This window comes from Dromaius novaehollandiae, chromosome 8 (assembly GCF_036370855.1).
Source record: "Dromaius novaehollandiae isolate bDroNov1 chromosome 8, bDroNov1.hap1, whole genome shotgun sequence".
Lineage (NCBI taxonomy): Eukaryota > Metazoa > Chordata > Aves > Casuariiformes > Dromaiidae > Dromaius > Dromaius novaehollandiae.
Window position 1 is genome coordinate 7,575,576 of NC_088105.1, and position 26,046 is coordinate 7,601,621.

The 26,046-nt window shown below is 39.3% G+C and overlaps 1 protein-coding gene across 3 annotated transcripts in view; it reads right to left on the reverse strand.

Annotated features, from left to right (window-relative positions):
• HMCN1 (hemicentin 1) overlaps positions 1–26,046 on the reverse strand; it is a 189,191-nt gene that overhangs the window by 62,023 nt on the left and 101,122 nt on the right. For all 3 annotated transcript variants that reach the window (XM_026101129.2, XM_026101130.2, XM_026101128.2), the window contains exons 37-49: positions 25,581–25,682; positions 23,224–23,400; positions 20,436–20,587; positions 19,229–19,352; positions 15,510–15,685; positions 15,119–15,215; positions 12,976–13,098; positions 11,045–11,206; positions 10,029–10,310; positions 8,293–8,460; positions 4,453–4,566; positions 824–910; positions 215–406 (exon numbers count right to left, since the gene is read on the reverse strand). In XM_026101129.2, coding sequence (XP_025956914.2) covers positions 215–406; positions 824–910; positions 4,453–4,566; positions 8,293–8,460; positions 10,029–10,310; positions 11,045–11,206; positions 12,976–13,098; positions 15,119–15,215; positions 15,510–15,685; positions 19,229–19,352; positions 20,436–20,587; positions 23,224–23,400; positions 25,581–25,682 — 1,956 coding nt within the window. The remainder of the gene's footprint in view (positions 1–214; positions 407–823; positions 911–4,452; positions 4,567–8,292; positions 8,461–10,028; positions 10,311–11,044; positions 11,207–12,975; positions 13,099–15,118; positions 15,216–15,509; positions 15,686–19,228; positions 19,353–20,435; positions 20,588–23,223; positions 23,401–25,580; positions 25,683–26,046) is intronic.

A 26,046-nucleotide genomic window follows, 5' to 3' on the forward strand; every position in this document is an offset into this window, starting at 1 on the left:
AACATCGTATTCAAGCTCCATTTTACTAAAGCATAAACCCACTATGTTTCTATTGAGCTACTATTATTTATTAATTAAAAAGCTCTAAAGATTTAACTATAGTCAGGCAATGGAAGCACTGCTGCAAATGAAGTGCTGTAAAATCCTGATGTGACTATCTCGCTGTTCTTGAGATTAATACTTTTTTTGCAAGAGCCAGCACAACTTGTCTTACCAAGTACATTAAGACTGTAACTTTTGCTCTTATCTCCAGCTGCATTAGATGCAATACATGTATATCTCCCTGTATCAGTGACTTGAGCATTGGTGATTTGTAGAAAACGCCCACTGGACAGAAAGTTGTGATGTTCATCCTCAAGCAGCGGTTGCCCATCCTTTATCCAAGTGATCTGCGGTACAGGGTTCCCTTAATGAATTACAGAAAATTGCAAATATTAGTTGTTCTATAGCCTCCAGAATATTCCAAGATTTCTGAATAATAAAAAAATACAGTTTCAGATGTTCTCTTATAATATATCCTTTAGGGAGATATTTTGGAATACATATTCTACACTCTTAGAGCCTTCTGAAGTAATATACACCTCCTCTTAAATTCTACAGGGTTTTAGAGCAGAAATGTCATGGCACTGTCCTCTTGGTTACATTTTATAGAAGCTATATACAAGGATTGCTTACTCCTGCTACATGTACTAAGGTTGAATCTTAAATTAAAAATTTTCACTGGATTGAAAATCCCATTTAAAACAGAACCAACGTTCAGAACCAGTGACAACCGACACCGTGGGTTTGATTAGTAAAGATAAGTAATGCTGTATACTTTTACCTATCACTTCACATGTTAGGGTAACACTGTGTTTCTCTTTCACTTTCACATCTTCCAGTTTATTTTCACCCACAATCCCTGGAGGCACTGCAGACAGACAAAAAGATAACATCAATATCAAGTATCTCCATCCTTGGAGATATTTAAAAGCTGTTTGGATAGGGTCCTGGACAACGTGGTCTAGGAGATCCTGCTTGAGCAAGGGCATTAGACTAGATGATTTCTAGAGGTCCCTTCCAACCTCAACTGTTCTGCGAGTCTGTGATCAGAGAGTATTCTTTACAACCAATTTAAACATAGCAAAGGCAACGTCTGAGGGTATGCTTCCTTTAATCACATAAATCAATGAACGGCTCGGTGAGATCCACCAGAGGCAGGTCCAGATGTCGGACAGCATATGGCTAACCTGCCCAAACAACACTCTCGGGAAGTTTTGCATTCTGTTCTGCACCCCTCAACCATACTGCTGCATGCAAAGGGCAAGATAGGACCACACACCCATAACATACTCACCTTGCCATCTCTTTAGAGCTAGAGGGATGCTCAGGGTGCTGAGAAGGTGCATTCCTTGTATTTTTGAGCATGCTCAACAGGGCAATAGATGACAAGCACTGGTAGCGTGCACTTCTATTGTTAGAAGCTGGTGTATAATTTGGTAAATAAATTATATTGCCCCATAAAGCAGCTAGTGATTTGTTTGTTCAAAGCCATTGCTTAAGTTTAAGAGCTGCTTGTTTTCTAATGGTAATTGAAAGCATCTATCTAGAACTCCAGAGAAAGAACTAATTATAAAAAAAAAAAAAAAAAAAGCCTGTTTGTTCACATACTTGTTTTGGGCTTTTTTTTTCCTACCAACACAGTAAAAGCAATATAGTAGATTACCAACAAGTAGATGTGCAAAGGCATAAATGTGTTTCATACTAATACAGCTAATTCCATACAGGCGGACAAAAAAATTATGAGTCTAAAGGCATCTTGCAGTACAATAAACTCTGTTTCTCTGGGGAAATAAAAGGCAAAACTATACCATTAAAATACCTATCCACACCCAAAGTAGTTTATTCAGTATAAGACAAATCCTGCCATATGATTGACCATTTGATGATATGCTTCCCAATAATCTTGGTCAATGGGACTACACAGACTAATGTTTGATTGGATGAGGGAGACTGAGTATCTCAGTGTTGACAGGCCAGACTGTGAACATTGTGGTGAACAGCCCCTTGGACCCCCATACTTTATCCATTACATAGGAGAAATATGAAGCAAACAGTTTTAGTGTTAAGAGCGATGATCAACTATTTTTTTCAAAGTAGAGGGCTTTGTAGATTTGGGACAAAAGAAGAGGGCGCTAGGAATCAAAGCAGGCATGGAGCACACAGGTTGAAAAGGAGGCACTCTAGTTATATGAAAGAGAGGGCAAATCTCCAAGGGTTTTGGGAAAGTTTTGTAACAATAACAACAGAAAAGAGTACCAGATACTATTCTTCAATAATCCTACAAAATGCAAACTATCAGCCTAGATAGATGGCCTAAAAAGAGAGGAAGCAAAATATATTTAACAGCTTATTTGTGACCTACCAGTAAGTTGGAAGCAAAAGTTTTATAAAAATAAGAATCACAGGCAGAACCAAGGAAAAATAAGATCTACTGAATTCACTGCCAACTGTGAAAAACAGTTGTGTTACACCACATCTTTGATACTGATGAATAACACAAACAGGAAAGAGAAGAAAATAAAAAGTTAAAACAAGTTTGCATCTCATTTGATGGCTGGAATGGTGAAGAGACTATTTCAAAGCAGCTAAAAGCTGGCCTCCGAACAGGACGTGTGGTGAGATGATGGTTAGCAGAATTCAGCCAGCAGGAAAGATGTGGCCAGTGCTGGCACTCTTACCAGCTTGTAATGCAGTTATGATCAAATTCCCTGCTGTGACTGCACAAGCAATGCAAAACAGACTTCCCTATGGGTTCTAGCGTTCAAATGTGACTAGACAAAGATGCACCAACTAGTGGAGATACTAGGTGGGACAAAATATAGCCTGAAATCCTAATGGCCAGGACTTCCAAGTCAGACCAAAAGTTATTGTTCATAAATATGCTTATTTATGCACAAATCATCTCTTCGGCCCCAAAATAACAGAGTAAATTGTCAACACATATTAATTTCAAAAGTATGACAAAGCCACACCAAGCATTTTGCAAACATATCAGTATTATGCTTATGACCCTGAGCTCTCCATGCAAGCTGGCTTGCCTCTTGCACCTCCTGCACCAGCTTAGAGAAGCAGGCGCTGGAGTGTTTCGGCACAGCTTGTGTTTGCAGTGAGCTGGTGCATATTCTGCGCTGCTATCAGCCCACATTCCAGTAACTTTCCTCTAAAAAGACAAAAAAAATTACTGGGGGGAGGGCAGAGAAGACCGAACAATGGAATTTTCCACTTAGCCCACTTAAAATTGGCTTTGCTGAGCATTTTTCTTCAAGGCAAACAAAGCCTATGCGAGAGAGGCTCCCAGAACCCTCATGAACACCCTTCTACTAAAACCCTCCAAAGAAAACAGTAAAACAATGCAGGCTTTTCAGTGGTTAGCCATCTCTTCCATTCTGCCATATTTACACTTCCATGAGCTCATCAAATAAACATGAACTGACATGAAAGTCAGCTGAAGGCAAAAGGAAACGGATAGTGCTCTACATCTTAGAGAAAAGACGTACAGTCACATTCTACACAGTAATGCTCTAAGACAACCTTCATTAGGCCTGATAATAACTGGTAGAAATAATAAATAGCTACTCAACCAAAGAGCAGTATTTTCTGGAAAAATACAATTTTCAAAAAGTAAGCCACGAGACAAAGTTACACATTAAAGGTTTCTATATACCTTTAAAAGGTTCTCATATAAAGAGCCTGCTGTATTAGTGCTTGTCTAAATACATTAGCAGGATCATCCACTACCACATTTTGTTTACTTGTTTTACAGTACCAAAAGCCTTACAGACTGAAGGTTTTCCCTGGATCAGAGACTTCTATTGTGCAAAAAATGATTCCAGCTCCAGTGTTTAATTTCACAGTAGATCTTGGCTTCGCTTTTACCTCTTGGTTGCAACAAATTATCATCATCATGCAGCTAAACTATAAATACTGCACCCAGTGTGACAGGATACTGCTGATTTTAATGCGTAAGTGCTATCGCATGGGGGTGCACCTCTCTGCACTCTAGCACGAGGTGCAACCGATTCACAGAAAGACCTTCACTTGCTTTCCTGCGGCTGTAGTTTTCCTTTGACTTTAAACCAGCTTTAATTCACACTGCTGCCAAAAGAAACAGCACTATCCCCCTGACCACTCATTCCTGTCATCGTCATTTCACCAATACTGGCATTTATGAGCTGTGCAGTGAACCAGAAGGGAACTGATGCGGCTGGAAGTTAAGCTGACCAAGAACAACCAAACCCCCATCTTTCCAGATCACCTACAACCTGGTTTTCAGACCACATTATCACCTGCAATTTTCTTCCTCCCAAGAAAGCATGCTTTGACAAAGCACTTTTTAAAATACTGCCAAAGAATATAGTATGCACCCTTTCCTTTCTTCTTCTGTTATAATAAAAATCATCACATACTTACCTAGAACAGAAAGGTCAAACTGCTTCCTTGCTTCTCCTGCAGCATTTGTCACTACACAAGTATACTGTCCTTCATCTTCTACATTTGTGTGTGTCAGACGGAGCGTCCTGCCCCCTGAGGAGAAAGCCACAAAATGCACAATCATTAGAGTCCTGCTCCCAGCAAAATGCTCCCCAACTGTGTTACCTCCAGTTTTTTATGTTTTGGTTAAATTTACAGGGTTTTTTTCCACTCTCTAATGTGCTTTCTTTTGTTGAAGAAGCACTAGGGGAGGCCGACTGACCTTACTCGTGCCTCTGTCATTTGTCTGTCTGTCCTCAGCTCCGCAGGGCTATCAGATCTGTGCTCACTGCTGCTCATGATATTCTTTCTGTCAAAGTCAGTAACTTTGAATTATCAGAGTCTCAAATTACCTTGATTACCCTTCTTTTTTCCCCTTAAATTATGTCCAAGGGAACTTTGAGGGAATCAAACATTTGCCCAGAATTGCCAGAAAAAGTCAGAAACCAACTGGCACGATCCCTGGAAATTCCTGACGCATCTACAGAGCTCATGCAGAGTAAAGCCAGTCTGCTCCAGACAGGTCCGTCTAATCGCATGTATATATATCGGGGTGCAGCGCACACCTAATTCTTTGGAGCAGTGCTGACACTTTGGATGAAGCGGATACAGTGTCTGCAATATGCAGGATTCGTGCACGTACTTCTATCCAGGAAATTGCAACAGAACACTGCAACAGTGCCTAAGACAGTAGGATTTCACTTATATAAGTACTTTGCTACACCTGGGATCTAGATAACTACACAGGAAAAAAAAAAAGCCTCATCAGATAGATACATATGCACGTGCACATGTGTAGGTATGTATATGTATGTACACATAAAAAAAGTATATTTTTATATACATGGACACACACACATACCTATAAAGATATTTTCATGTGCACAGATACAGAATTAAATGTCACTTCTCTCTCTGAGCATTTGTATTAATTGTGCCACCACTAGTAATCACAGGTGACAACAGTACTGGTCTACCTGCAGTGTTTTAGAATAACGATCTTCTCCTAACACTATAGCAAAGCAGTTGTCAGAACACAGTTGCATGGGCATGTTAGTTTAAAGGGGAGAAGATCTGCAAGTATGTTTGAGCAAAGGACCAAGAATCTCCTCACTTTTCCCTAGCAAAGTATCTTCTCCTTGCTTCCTTTTTGGCAGAGCAACAGCAAAACAAAATAGCAACAAGCAGTAAAGTGTAAAAACAAACGCGATGGCCATCCTTCATCCTTCTTTCACTTCCTCAGTAACAGGTCTCACATTAGCAATCATTACCACACAGTACACCACATCTGAACTCTGCATCTCCTGCCTGCGGATATCCACAGAGTCTCATTATTGGGACATAACCCAGAAATTTATGTTTCTGGTCACGTGCTTTGAAGAAAGAAACTGCCAACCCGCTCCTGGATGTGCCTCAGCGCAAGGAATCACACCTGCTGCAGGGAGCACTATAAGATTCTGGAGGGCTCAGTTCTCAGCCTTGTATCACCCTGATCCTTTCTCCCACCCACACCCTGAGCAAAGCCATAAGAAGCAAAATGAAGTAGATATCTACCTGCAAGAGACTGTGCAGCTTTCTACGACATCACATACTTGCAGAGCGGGAGCTCCATGCTGAGACAGGAAATGACTCTCTACATTTAGCTAAAACTTAATAAAAGCTTCTCTCCTTTCTAAAGCTAGCATGCAGCTTAGTGCATGGTTGCAAGGATGGCAGATGTGTCATGGTGGAGCTTTTTCTTTTTTGTAAAGGATTGGGATGGAGCATCATCAACAAGAAACATAAGCACAGTATCCAAGTTAAGACATCAAAGTTGCCAACAGTGTGTCCACACATTTAAATCATCTGCAATGCCAAGTCATGTTTTCAATCAACAGTACTGAAATGTTGCTTTGGCAAAGTATTTTACCTTTTAAATATTAGCTGAAGGGTTTTGTTTGTTTGTTGCTTGTTTTTTTTCTTTTCTTTTTTTTTAAAAAAAAACAGCTGCACAAGCACAAACAAAATCCCAAATGCCATATTGGTCATAGTTCACTACTGCAATGTGTAGCTTTTTGAAGAACTGCACAAAAGCACAAAGTTTGCTGGAAAAAAAGGCACTGAGTTCTGGCCTGTTTTCCCCACTCCCACTGCCGCTAACATTCAGAGACAATAAATATCTTTTTGTGCCTCACCCTTCCCAAGTCTGCAATCAGGGTGGTGATATTAGTGTGGGTGTAGAAATCAACAGGCAGAACAGAAACATCATCCCCAAAAGAAATTATTTTTGTAGGTGGCAACTTCACACAGAAAAAAATGCAGACCAAGACAGATTTATATCAGATAATAATCAGACAGCCACTCCTTTTTTCCATGTGCCATACGTGAGAGGGGGAAAACAGAAAACAGGGCTACCTGTAGCATTAAAAGCTACACTAATGAAAAAAATCCTCACAAATTCCAGCTGCAAATCCTGGCTTAGCTGAGGTTCTAAATACCTTACTTCCATTTCCCTCGCTCATGGTTTTCTCATGTTCACGCTGTTGGATGACTTGGCTCTGCGTGGCTACATCGGAGTATTAGAAATTTCATCAGAACATATTCTCATGGGATGCCCTCTCTGCTCTGAGTAGCAGAGCCAAGATCAGAGAAACATCTCAGGTTTTGTCTTTACATCTCAGTGGTAACTGGATACTTAATTACTTTGACACAGTCCAAAAAGCTGATCCCCAAACAAATAAAGTCAATGCAAAACTTACTGCCTGCTTGGTATATATCTTCCATTTGCTATCTGAAGGGCTGCTAACAAAATTTCCTACTGTAAAGACAAAGCTTTAAGACGATGGCAGCTGCCTGTCAAGCACTCTCCCTTCCTTGCAGTCCTGGAGAACTGTGGTTTACAGGACCATGTACTGAGCCCTTCCTATTTTGGACACCTCAGTCAATTACTGCTGGCATTAGAGGCATCTGGACTAGTTCTTTGTAGGTAACTCCAGCTTGGAAGTCAAGATCCATGATGAACGGGATCTGTTTCTCTGCCTGCCCATCATAAGTCTCCCTCGATCTGTTGCATTTTGTACTATTCTTGCCAATGAACCGTTCCGCGCTGTCCTTGACTGACTGCCTTTTTTGGCTTCTATAAGGAGATATTCTGAAGATCAGATTCATTCAGCTCCAAGGCCAGGCAATATTTACATGCATTAATTTCTGAGGCTCATGAATAAGTTTCCAATTGTTTTTATAAACAGATCCACAGATATTCAAGGTGCATTTTATTCACTGTCATATGCATTCATTCTCTCCCAGATTTTTTAATCCTTAAAGGGAAAAACAAGTACGAAGAGGAGGAGGTGGGGAAAACTAATGAAGTGAGAGAGCTAATGCACTCTTACGCTTCATACATTCCAGCACTGACAAAGTAAGATGTCACTATCTGATTATTTCTGGAAATAAGCATTGGACCAATATATACGAACAGCCAGCATTATGGTTTATTCCATATCACAGACCATATGCCCAAATAGTCACCATACCTTTGCCCTCTACAAGTAAAGTTTGGTAAAAACTTAAATAGTTTATGTTAGCTATTGATCAGCCACGCCAGCCAGTGCGATTCCATTTGCTGAAGAGCTTGGTGCTGGATAATGGTTTCTTTTTTATTGTTATCTTTACAGATCATTGAATCAAACTTTCACTCATGTAAAATGCCTGCTCTACAGATGCAGAGCGCCCTTCACTAACATCCCTTAAATCAAAAAAAACCAAAAAAAAACCCTCCTACAGCTTAAATGTTTCTTGTACCTGAGAGGATCCTCACTGAGCTGTTTGCAGTGACAGGCCATCCATTCTTGAGCCATGTTATTGAGGGCAGGGGAATTCCTGAAGCTTCACAAATCAGCGAGATGGGATTTTTCTCCACAATGCTGATGTTTTCAGGCATCTGCAAGTCACCAGCGATGCTGGGGGGTACTACAGAACAAAAGTAAAGAAAACCCACGCTTCAGGCCAAATAAAAATTACTTTTTGTCTCAAAACATTCTGTCATCCAAAAAAGAATTCACTGAAGTTAAGACAGGCCTGATAAGTGAGGAGCTACAAAACTGAGACATTTATTAAATTCATGACAAACTTTTATTGTGGAACTGCAAGGAAAAATTAAAGGTCTCACAAAGCTAGAAGGCAAAAGTATCTTAGTTAATTCTAACTTATTAATTCTAAGTTAATTCTAAGTTAATCAATTCTATCACTACTATTATTTTATGGCTTAAGATCCCTAATGAATAACAGTTTATGATAGCTCTGTCCACTCCACACTAACTGTAATTTCCAATATCCAATGAAACACTATGGAAAATCATAATGCTGACAGAATTGCACGCTTTTTCTAATGGAGAGAAAACTCCTTTCACAGATCAGAATAACTACAATAAATTTATTTTTGGCTTTTCTTTCCCAGTAGGAATAATCCCATTTTGGAAACAGTTCTGCAGCTCATACTACAAAACAGAAAGCCTGGGTTTCTATAACTGATTGAAAGCCGCTAGCCTCTGAGTAGATTGAAGAGGTTTGAAGTTTCTTCTCAATACTCAGAAATTTAATAATAAAGCACAATATTCCAAGTAAAAAGAAAAAAAAATTTAAAGGAATTGCTTAGTAAGTCTGGCCTCTCGTTTTCAGTGGCGTTCCTGTGTTTATTTCCATCCTAACCTGCGTTTTTCTCTCCCCCACCATTCCTGAGTGCTAATCAATCTTTCCCACTTTTCAAGACTTCAGTGCAAGCCCTGACCTGTACCCCCACCATACAGAGCTACTCGTACACCTCTGGGATACAGCTGGATTTACAGAAGAATCTCATCACTAAACCCCTGTAATCCGTTCTCCTGGTTCGGTGGCACAGCGACTCCTGAATGCCCCATTCTTTCTTGGCTTTACCCTTTCAAAACACAGATATTCAGTGTTTGATGAAGGGTAAAAAATCATATGCAGGAGAAGTCCCACTCTGAATCAAAGTGGCTGTAACATAATGTGATGCCGTAATAAATGCTATCAAGTCCAATGACTGAAATGCATCATAGATGAGGGTACCATCCTCACATTATTCTGAGAGGGCAAAAATGAGAGAATTTGATGATTAGGTACTGGCTAGCCTTGGGCAACTGTCTTTAGGTAGGGGCCATTAGCAGGGTGCTCTTGGTTAAACTTTGATTTCTGTCTCCCACAGTGGAATATTCTACACCACCACACTCAGCCCAGCATTAAACAACGCTATACCATATCCTGGTTTTCTTCTCTTGGGAGATGAAGCAACTGTGGGGGGGACTGATATTAACAGGGACAGCATTAAGAGTTTAGGAGTTATAAAATGGGACTTGGATTTTTACAATACATTTGCAATTCAAATTGCACCATGTAGAAAGCCTGCAATAGATGTAACTGGGATATTTAACTACACAACTATTTTTTTGGAATGTCCTTGGGTGAACTTAAAGGCCTAATTTCTTTCTGATATGCCTACTCCATTTTTCTTACATACTCACCGTGAACGTTTAAATCATATTTTCTGTCAGACAGCCCTGCCACATTGACAGCAACGCAGACATAGCGGCCAGTGTCTGACACCAGGGCATTTTTCAGTTGAAGAAAACGACCATCATGAAGTATTTCCAAGTCCCTTCCACTGACCAACGGACGGCCATCCTTCATCCATGTTATTGCTGGTTCTGGAATACCCTGAACCTTGCACTCCAAGGAAACTTCATTTCCTTGGGTGACAATAACTTCTGATGGGTGGCTACCACCGTTTAATATAGTTGGGCGAACTATAAAAGAAAAAGAAACAGAAGTCAAATAGATGCTACATTTGGGGATCTTCACCAGAATCTGAACAGAACAATAACCAAGTTTGTCAGACCAGCATTTTAATAAAAGACCAGTTATTGTGGATTACTTCTGTCAACTCAGCTGGGGGCACTCTGCAATTCATAACGTTTTCCACGGGGCTGCAAAAAGACAGATAAGCTTCCCTCCATCCCAGTTAAGTACTTTTTTAACATAGCTTATAGGCAATTTTAAAAATGGAAACATGAGGCAAATTTAAAATAAAAAAGACTTCCTGAAATTCTGTGAATTCATACAGATTTCTGAGAATTTTCCTTTCATGGGATTATTTAAAAATACTTCCTATCATTTCTGAACTACAGGACTGAACTACAGGATTAGCAGTAAAAGTGGAAAATCTGAGCTTGACTAGCTGTCATCACTACTGAAGTCTGGTGGCAGGAAACATCATACAACGTGAAAGCTTCACACCCCTGTAACCATCTGTGGTCAAATCCACTTTCAACACATATATGCAGTATCTTGATCAAACTCCAACTCCAAATTGTCAAAACTGTGATTACTTAACATTCCCCTCTAAGTCCCCTGCAGACTTATGTCCCATAGCCAGACTTTTGCAAACCTTGCAGCTTAACATTACTATACTGATAACTTTCCTATCGTGAGTCTATATCAGACTGGTGAACTATGAACAGAATATTTCACAGTAACCTACCGTATACTTGCAAATTGTATTCTTTCTTTGCGTTTCCAGCTATGTTTGAAGCCGTACAAGTGTAAGACGCCACATCAGACTTTTCAGCAATCGAAATCTGTAGCTGCCTGCCTCCAGACAGTACCCTCACTCTTCCTGAAAGGTCAGCCACCAGTGGAGAGCCTGCAAGAGACAGTTTTTCAGATAAAAACAGAGAGAATGGTAACGAGCTTGCTCAGGTGGTCCACTGGATCTTTTAAAAATTACTCGGATGCACAGTTGTCATTGTGAGAACTGCTGTATTGGAGCTTTCCTGGACATCAGATACTTCATGCTAGCATATTCTGAGTATTTTTCATGTCAGTTGGTGACTTCAAGACATAGAGCAGCCTTGCCTGAGCTAAAAGCACAGTAACTCTATCCAGGCTTACACCCATCCAAAAAGTCTCGGACACTTCCACTGAGCAGCAAATTCAACATTTTCAGCAAAATTGCACATACACTTTGCAGCAGTCTCACCCAGCACAGCCAGTACAGCATACCTTAAAAACATGTAATTTAGTCTACACCCCTGGACCATCTGTGTATTTTATATCACACAGCACACGTGCATACCCTTCCTTCCAGGAAATCCTCAACAGAAATATGAGAGTCATAGTTCAGGAAAATAATATTATATTCTCTCAACAGAATTCTCAAACTTCGAGACCTAAGATTAGGCACCTCTGTTCACCTTTAGAAACCATGGGGAGACTTCATGACCGAAAAAAAGCACCATTCAAAATTCTTACAAGCTGAGCTTTCATTTCCCACTTACATCTTTCAAAATCCTCTCTATGAACAAGTATATTGTAATTCAAAGATGCTGAGAAATCTGACTATTTAGCACCATTCAAATTTGCACAACTTTCTAACTGCCTTTCTAGACATTCAAATAGTTTCAATTTAGTTTTTGCCATTTAAGTATATACACCTTGGCTTTGCTGCACATTACTGGAACATCTCACGTTGTGCCTTTTTTGCTTCCATGAGATAGGATTTAAAAAGAACTTGATAAACTTTATTTTCCCAGAAAATTTCATATAATGGAAAAGTGTTTTGAAATTAAAATCTACTCTTTCCACAAGTGAAAATTAATTAAGGTAGGCGTGAAGCACACTGAATTGTGCCCTGTAGAAAAAAGGGATAGACAGATAAGACTGATTAAAAACACAGCAATTATCATACAAGAAGAGTTTGGTATCTTACTTTGTCTAATCCTCTGTCTCTGACGGTATCCACACTTAAGAGATGATGTTAAAAATAGCTACTTTGTTCTACTGAATCCTAAGAAGATACTTGTCAACGATTACTTTAACCCCTAAAGCAAAAAAGTATGCATACTACTCTCAATATTAAGCTAAGAGACAAGTTCAGTAAATCCCCAAAAGCAATTACTACAACTAGATGTATTTTCATCACTTGGCAGTGTGCCGTGGCTGCAAATTTTAAAGGAACCTAGAGGACACATCTATGTCACGCAGTGGACCACAGAGACCCCCAACTCAGCACCACGGTACTTCAAAACAACTCACAGCCTTGCCATCCGGGACCCTTAAATAAGTCTAGATGCAGTCTTGCTGCACTGTAGTAAATAAGCATATTCAGAGGGAATAAGTGCTTCACTAACATGTATAAATACATACTGTCCATTTTGAAGTCAGCTCAGGCATCTCTGCACTGTGCTTCCCTTGCACACCTTTAGGAATAACGAGACCTAAGCCAAGCAGAGGTCACTTAGAGAGAAGGGAATAATCTGCTACTGTAGTTCAAGCTACTTAGCATTGAGATCATTTAGATATCTGCATGCCTGTGGAAAATGCTATCTAAAATGATCACAGGAGAAAGTAAAAAAACGGCAAGGTCAAAATTATTGTATTTGTTTATAAAAGGGACAATAGATGGTAACTCACCATTCTTTCTCCAGGTAAGACTGGGTGGTGGGATGCCACTGGACTCACATATCAGGCTTATCAGGCTCCCTTCGATTACTGTCAGCTGAGAGATGTCATCTGAGCCATAAATACTTGGTGGCACTGAAAAGAAATGCCAAATAATTTCATCATTTGAAATAAAATGGTATCAGACAACAGCAAGACCCTGCTGAGCCTTGTGCAAATTGGTCCCAATGTGCACTAAAGGAATTACAAGGACTGCATTCCTTGTAATTCCTTGTCCACATCTGTCAGAGATGTGAACCAGACCCTGGGCAGGGAATACTATACTTGGGAATGAGTACACCTATCCTTCCAGCCTCTGAGGTGTGGTGTAGGCATAGGCTGCATTTATAGCTGGCTTTTGAACGGGACTTCACACTATAAAGCAGTTGCTATGGGTTACGTAAACTGACTCTAAAAGACTGCCTAGTTCATGGCCTTAGCTCATAAATCTACAGATATCATCATTAGTCTGAAAATGACTTTTAAAATTCAACCAGTTTTTCCTTTGAGTATCTCCTACAGCAATGCAGTCCACTGGTTGCTGCATCCAACACTCAGGATCCCACCCCTCCGATTGTCCTGCTGTAGCAGAGTGCCAGCTTTGTTTAACGACTATGTGGCTGTAAAGCAGTTGCAGGGAAAAGGGACCACTCTGTTTTCACTCTGACTCTGAAGGTCTTAAACAATGTTGGTTCAACCACCGGAGAAGGGATAATCGCCTTCCTGAAGTGGGGGAACCATTTTCTTCAGATTAGAATAGTGTACGTAATACTTGAAAATAGAACAAAAAAAAGCACCGGAGAACGTAGGCTGAAATTAGAGAAGAAAAGCTCACTAGTGAATAACCTATCCAGCACATTTCTAATGCACATGATGGTAGGGCGCTTTTCCTTTTGAAACTTCAGGCTAACTCTTTACGAAGCAGCAAACAGATGTATGGGTTTCAGAAAGACTGACTGCAAGGGTTTTTATGGTACTATACTGGTTTCAACCTTTCAGCTTTTCTGCTTCTAATCAAAAAGTTTGTGCCATTCTCTCAGGAGGCACATCTTACATTTAACACATGGGCTGTATTCTACTCGTTCCTGGAACCAGAGCTAGCTTTGAGGAGCTCACCAATCCTCAGAAGGATATATTTCCTGGATTTAAAATTTAAAAACACGGCAGGCAGGACTTCTGCTTTCTGGGTGTAAACAAAGACTGTAATTCTAAACAGTTATCCACAGACGACTTTCACAGGCAATTTTTGGTTTCTATTAAGCTAGTTCCATCAAAGCTGCTAACTAGCAAAAAATTATCCCTTCTCTCAAAATACCACTGGTCTCACTGCACAAAAGAACAAAGCCAGATCCCTCCAGCACCAAAAGTTCTTTGCAACAGCACAAGTCTTCCAAATCTGGGTGGGGAGCTAGAGGAGAGAGAAATTAGGGAGACAAAGGTGAAATGTTCAGTAAAGGGTGCATATGCTTTAGCATGGGAAAGTCACGTGGTCTAGTACGATACTACAATATCTACCCCCCAATTTCAACACTGGAAGAGTTTCTTTTGAATAAGTAATGACACGATTCAGAACTAAAAGCTGTAGCTTCATTATTATAAAAGCTATTCGTTGATTCCAGTTGAATCCATCTCTGATTTCAAAGCAATAAATTAATTTGCAATAGTAGAAAAAGGCATATTTCAACATGTATATGACTCACTGCTGATAACTTTGCAGAGTAAATAAAAGTTATTTTACCTAGCTTTTGTTTATCTGAATTTCCATGCTTCAGCAATTAAAAATGCTGGAGGTTACTCTAAATGGTATTAGAGTACACAAATAGGAGCTATGGATATAAAATCGACTAGCTACAGCTCTAAACTTTTATCATGTATGCAAACACAACCTGACAACGCACTAGGAAGTTGCTAGGTATTAATTTAGAACCAAACCGAAGTCATTTGGAAAATGTGCACACTTTCTTGGGAATGTTAAATTACAGCAAATATAATAACGTCTCTCTGCATGAGCCTAAGAAATTAAATGTTTATGAAATACAGAGGGTTTGAGTGTCTCACATCATAACTTCTCTTTGAGCTCTGTTTCCATACTTGGAATACTCTTAGTAAATCTTACCCCAAACATTGACATTATAGTTCTTTTCAGTTTTCCCAGCAACGTTTGTCGCCTCACAAGTGTAACGGCCAGTGTCCTGTACTTGAACTCCTTCAATCTAGAAAGAAAATGAGAACTCTGGATTTTTCTTCTCACACAGTTATAAACAAATGGTACAGGGAGAGGCTGCTCAGTTTTCAACTTTTACTTCTGTATCCTTAAATATTAACGATACAGTTCTGCTGCAAAATCTGTACTTCAACATCTATGTGTCTGGGCCTCCTTCCATCCTCATCCATTACTCTTTTGCACCAGAGGGCCTGATGCTATCCAGTCTCTAAAGCAGATCTAGTGCCTGCATGATGGCACTCCCCAGGAGCAATCACCACGGAAGCCTAACGACCTCATTTACCCTCAGCACGCTGCCGTTTTCAGCGATGCTAAGACCTGGTTTCTTCAGCAAGGGTCGTCCATCCTTGAGCCATGTCAGCACGGGTGGTGGAACAGCGTTGCTCCGGCAGAGCAGCTCCACTGCGTGGCTCATGAGCACAGAGACGTTCTGCTCCTCGCCCATTATGTTCGGTGGAACTAGAGCAATAAATCAAAACAAGGACTCCTTGAGCATCACAGACTCCTCGGAGTAAGACAAACTGCAGGGGTTAATATTCTTCATTTAACAAAAAGAGAATGGCACCTTTTCCACACACAACTTAAGTCTCCTTCATATCACTGAAAGCACCACAATCATTGTTATTACCGAATATCCTTTAAATGACATGTGTGCTAGTGAAGCATCAGCTACAGAGAAATCGTAGAGATAAGCCAAGACTAGTGGAAATTATTTGAAATATACGTAGAACAGAAAATCAACAGTAAATAGAGAATGAGGAAATACATCCTAGCTAAAAAGACCAAGAAAAAAAATTTTGAGCTATTGAGTGAAAAGGTTCTCAAGACAACTAGCTGACCCAGAAGCTGAAAAATTCTTTAACTCTTCTAGATAGTGACAGGGTGACTGATACTTCGAAGAGAAATTTGTCCAGAGATGGCCAAATACATGCATACTTACACAGGTCTAGTCATCTGAATGAGTTAATGACTTAATTATCATTAAGTCATAATCTACTATTACATTATTGTCCATTTGTTTTGTGTGGTATCTGCCAGCTAATTATTGCAAGAGTTGGAACTGAGCACTATGTTTAAATTTGCACAACAGTTAGAGTGGTAACCTCATTTTCACACATTTCCAAAATTTCTAGAGTGGAAAAATCAGCTTTTGGAATGGAAGTTTTCTCTGTAGAAAACAAATACTTTCAGAGCATTAAACAGAAGTCTATTAGCTGTTCTTGAATTAAGAAAACGTACACTTTTTTTCTTCATTTTAAAAAATGTTTTTTCACAGTCAGAAAAATAAAGCAACTGAAAAGTGATTGAGAACAAAACCTTAGAACATGGCAAGTAAGCAGTATTCCCTGGCGTTCATGGCTAGATGAGGCTAAATTAAAAGTAGGTCAACGACCAAAAACTGTTTTACCGTTCACGCCTTTGTATCGGTATTCACCACAAAAGTGGATGTCCTTTGGGAACTGTGTGCTCTTTCATTGTCGGCTGAAATTATCTGAGATTCCCTAGGCAGCTTTGTGCTATTGCCAGAACATTATCACATTGAGAATTTTGAAGTATTTAGGTCTCAGACATGCACTGACTTGGAAAATGGGAGCGTGTGGGCCATCACTGCTCTGCATTACTGCTGCTCACTACTGACTCTGTCCTGGAGGTTACCTCTTCCAAATCACAGCCAGTCAGACAGAATTTGGGAGTGTTCCTCGCATACACCGCAGGAAGTTAAGTGGCTTAGCTGACATCACTAACAGAAGTAACTAGAGCAAACTACAGAGAGCTGGTGGTGGTCTTACTGGGCTGCTGCAGTTGGATCAAGAAGAGGCTTCTTGGTCATGCCCTTAATGACATATTTTCTTAAAGCAACCTGGTTCCCTTTCCTTTCTTCACATCAAAAAAAAAAAAGCAAGCACCTTCATAATAAGCTCTTAACATAAACTCTTAACTCTTAATACAATATTAGGTTTTCAACTAAAGATTTAGAAAATCAAAACTCTTCTAGCAAGAATTACTTGGTCTGGCTATTCGTATCCAGTCAGGTTTTTATGTTTGGCATGTACTAATTCTGTTTGCACAACAAAAAATTTAACACAGCCAAGAACCTTTATTGTCACATTTCCTTCACTTTTTAGCTTTGCAATCCATTACTCCAGAAATTGCATGTCTGATTGCACAAAACATGGTGGTAAGAAGAAGGGAAGTACTTGGATTGCCTCTGAGAAATACTCCAGACTTCACTTTGAACAAAAAGATATTGAATTAATTAGCACATTTGAGATTATAAAATGTCCCAAAGCGATACTCGGTAAACCATCAGTACGGCTCTCAAGAAGTTTTGAAAAATAACACTAACAATATAGCTTTGTTTTTTTTGCAGACGAAGTACTTAGCAGAACAGCTGATTTCACAGTTTGGAAATAATTTAGGAAAAAGTCTGGTCTCTGTGGATAAGAAATACAGTAACTAAAAAAAAAAAAATCTGTTTATCTTACTTTCTTTGTAGAATTCACAAAAGGCCTAGATTCTTTATAACTGCTGTGGAACTGAAAACTGGAAGCTGACCCATTACTGCAGAAGGCAAATTTATTTCCGATTATTTTTCCACCAATTGCTTTTCCTCTCAAACGAACTGAACAGCATTCAAAAGGAAACTAAGTTTATGAAACATAGAAAAACAGACAGTAAAGAGTTTGTTTTTGAAGGAACAAGGTTTAAAATTAATCCAGTTATGCTCGTGGGAACTATACGTGACCCGGACTCTTCCATCTTCTAGACTGGCCCAGCACATTGCACATTTCTAACCATCCCAGCTCCAGCAGCGTTTCTAATTATTTTCCTCCTGCAACTTCTTAATTAGACTACCTATATGAGGTAAGTCCTAAGATTGATATAACTTTTTGGTGACAACCTCATTCAAGATGGCCCTGCAGCTGAGTTCAACCCTGGCCAGCTTCTATTACAATAGTAATTTTGAACATACACAACTTATAACCAACTTGTTTAATTTTACCTAGCTGAAAGGGACAGAAGTTCCAGAAGATAAAAAAGAAACAGTAAGTAGATCCACGCTGTTTCTACAGTTTTGTATACATACACACCTGTCCTCAGACTCCCAAAGGTACCTTGATATCCCTTGCTCTACACATAAAACATTATGCCCATTTTAACCTTGAGTGTATTATACCAGAGTCCTCACTTTCTAAATTGCATGTTGCAGATGAAAAGTTATCTGCGTTGAGAGTATCCTAACCATGCTGCATTTACAAGGAAGTCAATTCTGAAAGCCAGACTTGAAAACAAATAATCTCACCAACTGTCCCTATTCGCCTTACAAACCATCCAAACATCTAACTCTGCTTGCATGATTTTCCAGAGTTCTGCTTACAGTTGCCATAGAGCTGGAGGCTGGCAGACTGAAAAGAGTTTTCTCCCCATTGATCTCCTGAAAGCAAAAGCAAAACCACAAGGATTTTTCAATTCCAAAACCCTCTCTCCACATCTGGTGCCATCAGATTTCTAAAACAAATAGTAGTTCATCATTTATCCCCATTTCACTGGTGTACAAAACCACTCAGTTGTCCAGAGAAACTGCAAATTTGCTACCAACAAGCTCCCTGGCATTCATCCTGGCAGTACGTCATGCTTTTGGATATCTGTATATCACCAGTGACCTCTAAGAATGCAATACAAAAGAGCGTCTAAGACAAGTTATAAGTAATTCGGAAGAAAGACGAATTGCACGCGAGTTCAGTCAAAAAGACTTTGGAACTAACTGCTTGACTTCATTTGGAAAACTGATGCAAGTACAACACAGAGATATGTGTGTGTGCATGCATACATATACATATGTATACATGCATACATATGCATCTTCTCATCACTTGGCCTCTTATGGTTTGGGACTGTTTTTCTTCAACAATTGGTCAAGATCTGGGCCATTTTGCATTTAATTAAAATTCTGTAAACAGTTTGACGTTTAAAATATAGAAATCTGCCAGAAAATCTCACCATAAACTCTGAGATCAATATCTCTTTGACTCTCGCCTGCGGCATTCACTGCAACACATGTGTATTTTCCTGTGTCACTGATCTGAACGCTAGTCAACGCCAGGACGCGGCCCCCAGAGAGAACCTGCAATAGAAGCAGGACGCATTCAGAATACACGCCTCAATTTAAAACAGAGAGAACCATGTTTTATTTCAAAGGAAAATATTTGTTCTCCCATTGCATACCACCACCTCTCTTTTCTCTACACTATTCCTTGCACTCAAATGTCTCACTCAAAAATCAAAATCTCTTGACCAAGATTTTGCAAAAGCAGAAGTCTAACTTTATGCAAGTCCATAGGGAACTGTTCGAATTCAAAAGCCTTCGCAGAATCTGGTCCTTCTTTTCGCTCTTACCAGTTTCAAATCTTCTATTACACCTTCTTGTCTGCGCCCAGAGTTTTCCCTATATTACATAAAACTCCCCCTCCCTCTTTTCAGATCTCAAAAGTAACTTTCAAAAAGCAATCATGCCCTCTCCTTTTAACTCAGAAATATGTCCTTACATCAGAGCTGGTTTGGGGGTTTTCTGAATTATTATTTTATGTCCTATTTTGTCCTGAAAAATATTGCTGTTGAAGTAGGTAAGAAATATGACGTGGCATATCCTCACATATAACCATGTTAATGAAGAAATCATACATGTTGGGGGAGGGGGAACTTTTTTTGTTGTTATCAATGCCACGAATCTACATCAAATAATTCTCTAAACATCTTAAACATGCTTTTTGTTTGTTAGTCACGTTTGTTATGATGGAAACCCACAAGACTAACAGGTTCACCTCACCTACGTCACTGAAAGTAACTACAGCGCAAATCTTTCGACACTGCTTCTCTGGCATTACCCAGTCTTAAGCTGTATGGATGTCTTCAGGATAGACATATGGTCCAACTTCCTCTTCTTGCAAATAAGTGAAAAATTTGCTGAGGCAAACTCTTGCTCAATAGGAAATCAGCTGAAAAGACCAGCTTACTTCAAAGTATTCACAGTGAGAGCACTTCACACATTAATTACTGGAGCCAAACTTGCACCACCATCCTACAGCAGAATGTCCTATAATCTCATTCCAAACCCTTTAACTTACTCCCTTTCCATTAAATGGCACTAGTTTTAAATACTCACATCAAGATAGGAAAGCACTCAGATAGCAGAATTTGAACACAGTACCTGGAGTCCATCACTAAAGCTGGAAACAGGGCTACCATCTTTTAGCCACGTCAGAATAGGTGCAGGGATACCTCTTGCTTCACATTCCAGCCTCACTAGATTATTAACTACCACTGCTACCATGTCACTGCTGCCAGAGATTGATGGTGGGACTGGGGGGAAAAAAAAAAGAAAAAACACAAACAAATATGAAACACCCATGTAAGAATATTAACCACAATGAAATCAAATGAGATGCTTGGTTCTGGATGTTGTTTCTCCTCCTGCAGTGCAGCACACTGTTGGAAAGATTTCTAATGCTACCACTACCGAGCTCTTGCTGTTTGCTTGCTCTGTGCCGAGTCCTGCTCTCTTTATTTATATAAGGTATCTTCAGTGAAGCCACTGTGAGCTAGGTTAGCAAGACTGCGCCTACAGCCCCCTGGACAACTGCAAAACCCAGGAACATAACATAAAACCTGAAAACATTCCCTCAAACTTTCATAATATTCCATTTAGATCTTGTGAAAGGCATTAACAGCAGTAGGGTTTAAAGGACCAAAAAAATTATCATGTGAACTGAAATAAAGCAAATACATATGCAGAGCAATAAGTTGGCCTGCAAAGCATATGTGAACATTTACCAGATTAGCCTGTACAGTATCTGCCTGTCTCATAATAAAAATTCTCTTAATGGAACATCTCAAAACACTTACTGTAGGTAAACGAGCTAGCAAATTTTGTAGAGCTACATTAAAAAGAGAGACAAGAACATGCCTAAAACTTCCTATATGTTTCCCTTGCTCATCCTATGCTCCCTTTATTTTTGTTTTTCATGAGTAAACAAGTGTGGGTGTAGCACTGGCACACATTTGTGGAAAAAAAAGCTTCAAAATCAAAAGGCTGCTTTCTGCAGACATTCAACATTTGCATCTTAATGCAAAAGTGCTAGAAAGGGAGGTGTTTCACTTATCAGGAGAATCAAAACAATACTGTTTGCTTTATAATCTACAACTTATAACTTAGTAACGCAGCTTAGTTTTCAGCATCAGTTACAAAACTTAATACTTGAATCACTCCCACAAAAAGGAGAGAATGGTATGTATTACCTACTCATACCTCTCCTATATGGGAAAAAGTGCATAGCAGAAACGGTAGGGAAAAAAGCTAGTGTGATTTTATAACCATTCTTCTACACACACACATGCTTCCCTCATTTCATTTCAATAGCATCCATTGTTCTTAAATACCTGAAAAAAATTAAAGTGGTGAGAAAGAAGCACAAAAAAACGTAGTAACAGTGAAATCATGTGAATATACTAAACTGGAACTCAACCTGCTTTCTTTAAATTGAGCTGCAATTCCATTTACTGTTAAGCCTGGAGTATCAAGTATTGTTTTTTCTAAACAACTAATGCAAAAATGATCTGAATTTCTGCCATGGATATTGCGTACACAACACTCTATTACCAACATAAGTTGTTGAGTACAGCCAGCGATGGACCATGAGAAACACTCATTTACAAAACTGACTGCCATATAAAAATCTAGAGCAGGTTTTCAGTAAACACAGCATAGCTTTCAGTAGTTGAACAGGCTCATATGCACAACATGAAACACTTCAGACTCTATTCTCCCTGCAGTGATGGTTCTTGCCTCCGTGATTAACAGAAAAAAAAAATTTTTTCTCAAACTTATAAACACCAAATGAACTGGATGATAAACTTTTCCTGTGTAAATCCAAAACGTAATCCCTTCTAAGCCCCGTGCGATACAAGCTGAATTAGGTAGGTACACAGGGAGGTGTTTCAGCTGCCTTTGACGCAATTGGTACTGGCTACAACTGCATGCAACCTGTTTTGGAGAGGCAAACAAATTCTACGTGCCTGGTCTAAGCAACTTTGGCAGAGATTATTAACTCCCTAGAAAACTCTGGACATATTTGCTGAAATTCTGTCACCCACAAAGACACAAGCATATGCTTAGGACTTATTTTGCATTCTTTGGTTTAACCAGAACAATGACCTTGGCCGCAAACATTTGCTGAGAATTAATGATTGGGTGGGGTCAACGGCATTTGGCCATTTATTGAGCCATCAATTTTTCTGAAGACGGTCACTAATCCCAAGGAAACACACTGCCCAACTCATTATTTGTTAGTTAACATTAATAGGAACAACATACTGTGCATGCATCTCAGCTGGGGACACTGTGCCAAATTTGGGCTATAGATTTGCATTGAAGACTCCCCCCAAAAACCAGTTGCAGGCATAGGCACGTATCAAAGATAAGCATTTGGACTAGGGGCTGATCTCAAATCCAGTGAAATCAGCAGGAAGGCTGCAATTTGGCTTTTGATCAGGTATCTCATGTCTCCAAACGCCCACGCTTACACTTCATCTTATTAGACAAAGTACATTTTTCTTTACAATTCCTGGATTATGAAAGAATATTTGGTTTGTTTCCTTCCTTTATCTGCTGTAGGCTTCAAAGTCATCAAAGCAAAACACAGCAGTTCCAAGTCCTTTCAAACTGCTGAAGTGACAATTTAAGTACCTCTTCCACAAATGTGGTGCCTTTGCTCATTCCTCCAGGACCTGACTGCCTTTACCACATTCTCCTGTTTCAAACCATGTACTCCAATGGTGGTTAATAACAGAAGAGTGAACTTTCTCCCTCTGACCCCTGCCACATCTCTTTCAGTACAGTGGTATGATGAATGATGGAGACTCTGCTAAGCACATGTAATAAAACCAGAGAAGAGCTAAGCTGGGGCATATAGGCGTTTTTCATGTTTTATAATACTCACCATGAACTTGAAGACTATAAAACAACTCAGCTGCGCCCGCTGTGTTGACAGCCACACACTTATAAATGCCAGTGTCAGAAACCTGAGCGCCCTCAATCTGCAGAATCTGCCCTCTGTTCAGGAAAGTGGCACTTGCAGCACCAGTGAGGGGACGATTGTCTTTGTACCACGTGATAGCTGCATAACGAAACAAGACGTGGAAAAATCGCCAAAAGCATTCCCACAGTAAACAACTAATCCTGGGACTAAATATGCTTCAAACTTTCCATCTGAATTTTCAGACGCATCTAACCAGCATTTACTAATCAATGTAAATATTAATTATAATTAACAACAACAAAAAGTCACAATAAAATGAAAAATTAGTAGTATTTGTGCAAAACACTGCTACACCTACCAAATTCAGTATCAGTCTTAACACTATCATCCATGCACACGATATACTCTATGAAAAGAATGTCATCACCTTAATAAATTGTAAGACGGAGCATACTTAGAGAGATTTACTCATCTATTACCAAGCTCAACAGCAACTGTTTAAAAGTACACAATAATAAGATACATACCAATTTTTCACCTTTTATCCTAAAGTATTGCTACATTAAACTAAACCACCTGCGGAAGTTTACAGAATCAAAATGTACGCAACCTAAACAGAACTCAACTGGAATGCTGAAAAGCTGAAAACAGCAACTGGAAAACTGTTATGACTCCAAAAGAAAATTTCATAGGAACTTAGTAACCAACAAAAACTGAGGACTTCTTTGCATCTCAGCCAAAAGATGGCACCCTCCATCAGCAGAGGCTGTAACTAATGCTTCACTGGCATCAGTTCAATATTCAGTCAGATGAAACCGCTATGGATTGAACCATTTTCCGCAACACACAGGCTTTCTGTGAAAGACTCCATTCAAGCAGTAATCTGGTCTGACTGATTAACAAGACTGCAAGCAAGCTTCTGTATTTTTCAGTAAGATGTTGCAGTTGCTATTGGTTTTCTCAGCTAATGTTATATCCTGACATTAGCAAGTGGCATCACGTCATAAATAGAAGACGTGACATATTCATTTTTATCCTTTAAATTAAACAAACTTCATCATTTTAGTTGTTTGTTCAAAAACAATTGCTAAGTTGGAGGGAAAAATGAAAAGAAAAACAAGTGCAAAATGGACACAAAATCCTTTTTTTAAAAATAATATTTTACATATACCTTGAAGAATTTCAGATTTTGTTTTATACAAGTCCAAATGATTTTGGAAAATAGCACTTTGCTGAAAATCAAATTCTTAAAGGGTAGAGATTTTGAACCGGGATGGTCATCTGAACTTTCTTCTGAAAATGGGGCTATCAACAGCACGAGAATAAAATCTTATACTAGACACAAGCTCCTAGGTATAACCTACTAGATATACAGCATTTCCCATGATTTGCTGTACAGTAAATAACACAAAACAATCATTGTCACATCAACATAATATTTTTACATCCCACTAGAAGAAGGTAGGAAAGAATACTGGGCAAAGGAAATAAATCTTTTCTCTGCATATCTAAAAAAAAGAACAACTGTAAAGAAACACCTAATCCAAAAATCCTAGCACTGAAAGAATCCCAGCAATCAAGTAATTAAAGTCCAGATTGTTTTAGGGCTATCTGTCTTAACAGGAGCCAAACTACTTTGGCTTTTACATGGCTACATGTCCATCATTTCTAGGGGAAATTTGTCAAAAAAAAGCCCCCAAAATCAAACAAGCAACCCTCCTCCCTAAAGAAAGGTTATAACTCAACAAAATGTGAAGAAAATAAAATGCAAACAGATATATAGGGCCTACTTTACAAAGTGTAGAACATAAAAAGGACCCAGACAAACATGAGTGTAATCATCTGGGCATGCCACCTAAAGCACTGTATACACACACACACACACACACACACACACACACACACACACACACACACACACACACACACACACAAACTTTCTCATTTTCACGGGACCCAGACCAAACAAAGAGGCTCCCACTGATTTCAGCCAGCTTTAGGTAAGGTCTGAGATATGGCACCATTTGACAGGCACACCCAATGCACAAGGTTCTGCAAACCTGCCCTAAACTACACAGTACTGACCTGACAGGGTGAAAAACGTGGACGTGATTTGGCCTTCTTTAATAGAAGTCTAACGGTATTATTGCCTCTGGACAGAGCATTGCTTTATGTCTAAGGGAATAGTTTCTCCTTGTCTAGTTTAAATACTAGTAAATTAAATACAGGTTCAGAATATCCATTGTTTTCAAAAGACATACAGAAGTGAAAACTTGTTATTAGACTTGCTGCACGTTCTCAAAGGTGCACGTACACACCTGGCAGAGGGTTCCCAGATGCTCTGCATTCAAGATGGATTGGATTATTCACCACCACTGTTTCATTTAATATTCTCCCTGCATCCTCCAGATTGGGTGGTTCTGGGAAAAGAAAAAAGCATCAGGTTTTAATTAATTCAGCCACCGAGTTGGCAGAACACCCAATCACAAAGTAATCTGCCCTCTGAGAAAATCTGAGCAATCAATTGCACAAACTTGAACTAATTGTTCGATGACTGAGGAAATTCTCAGGAAGTTCATCTTTGAAAGTTGACTGTTCTCTAATTATATAGCTTCATTAGTGTTAAGAGGAATAAAACATAGGTTTTTTTTTTTTCCAGGAACAGTGGCACTTAAAAATAGACTTAAAAATGTCTCACAACACAGAACATTATTTTTTCTAATATAGTGAGCTTATCTCATTTGAGCTGGCAATATTAAACTTAACACAGTACAGGGCTTTAGA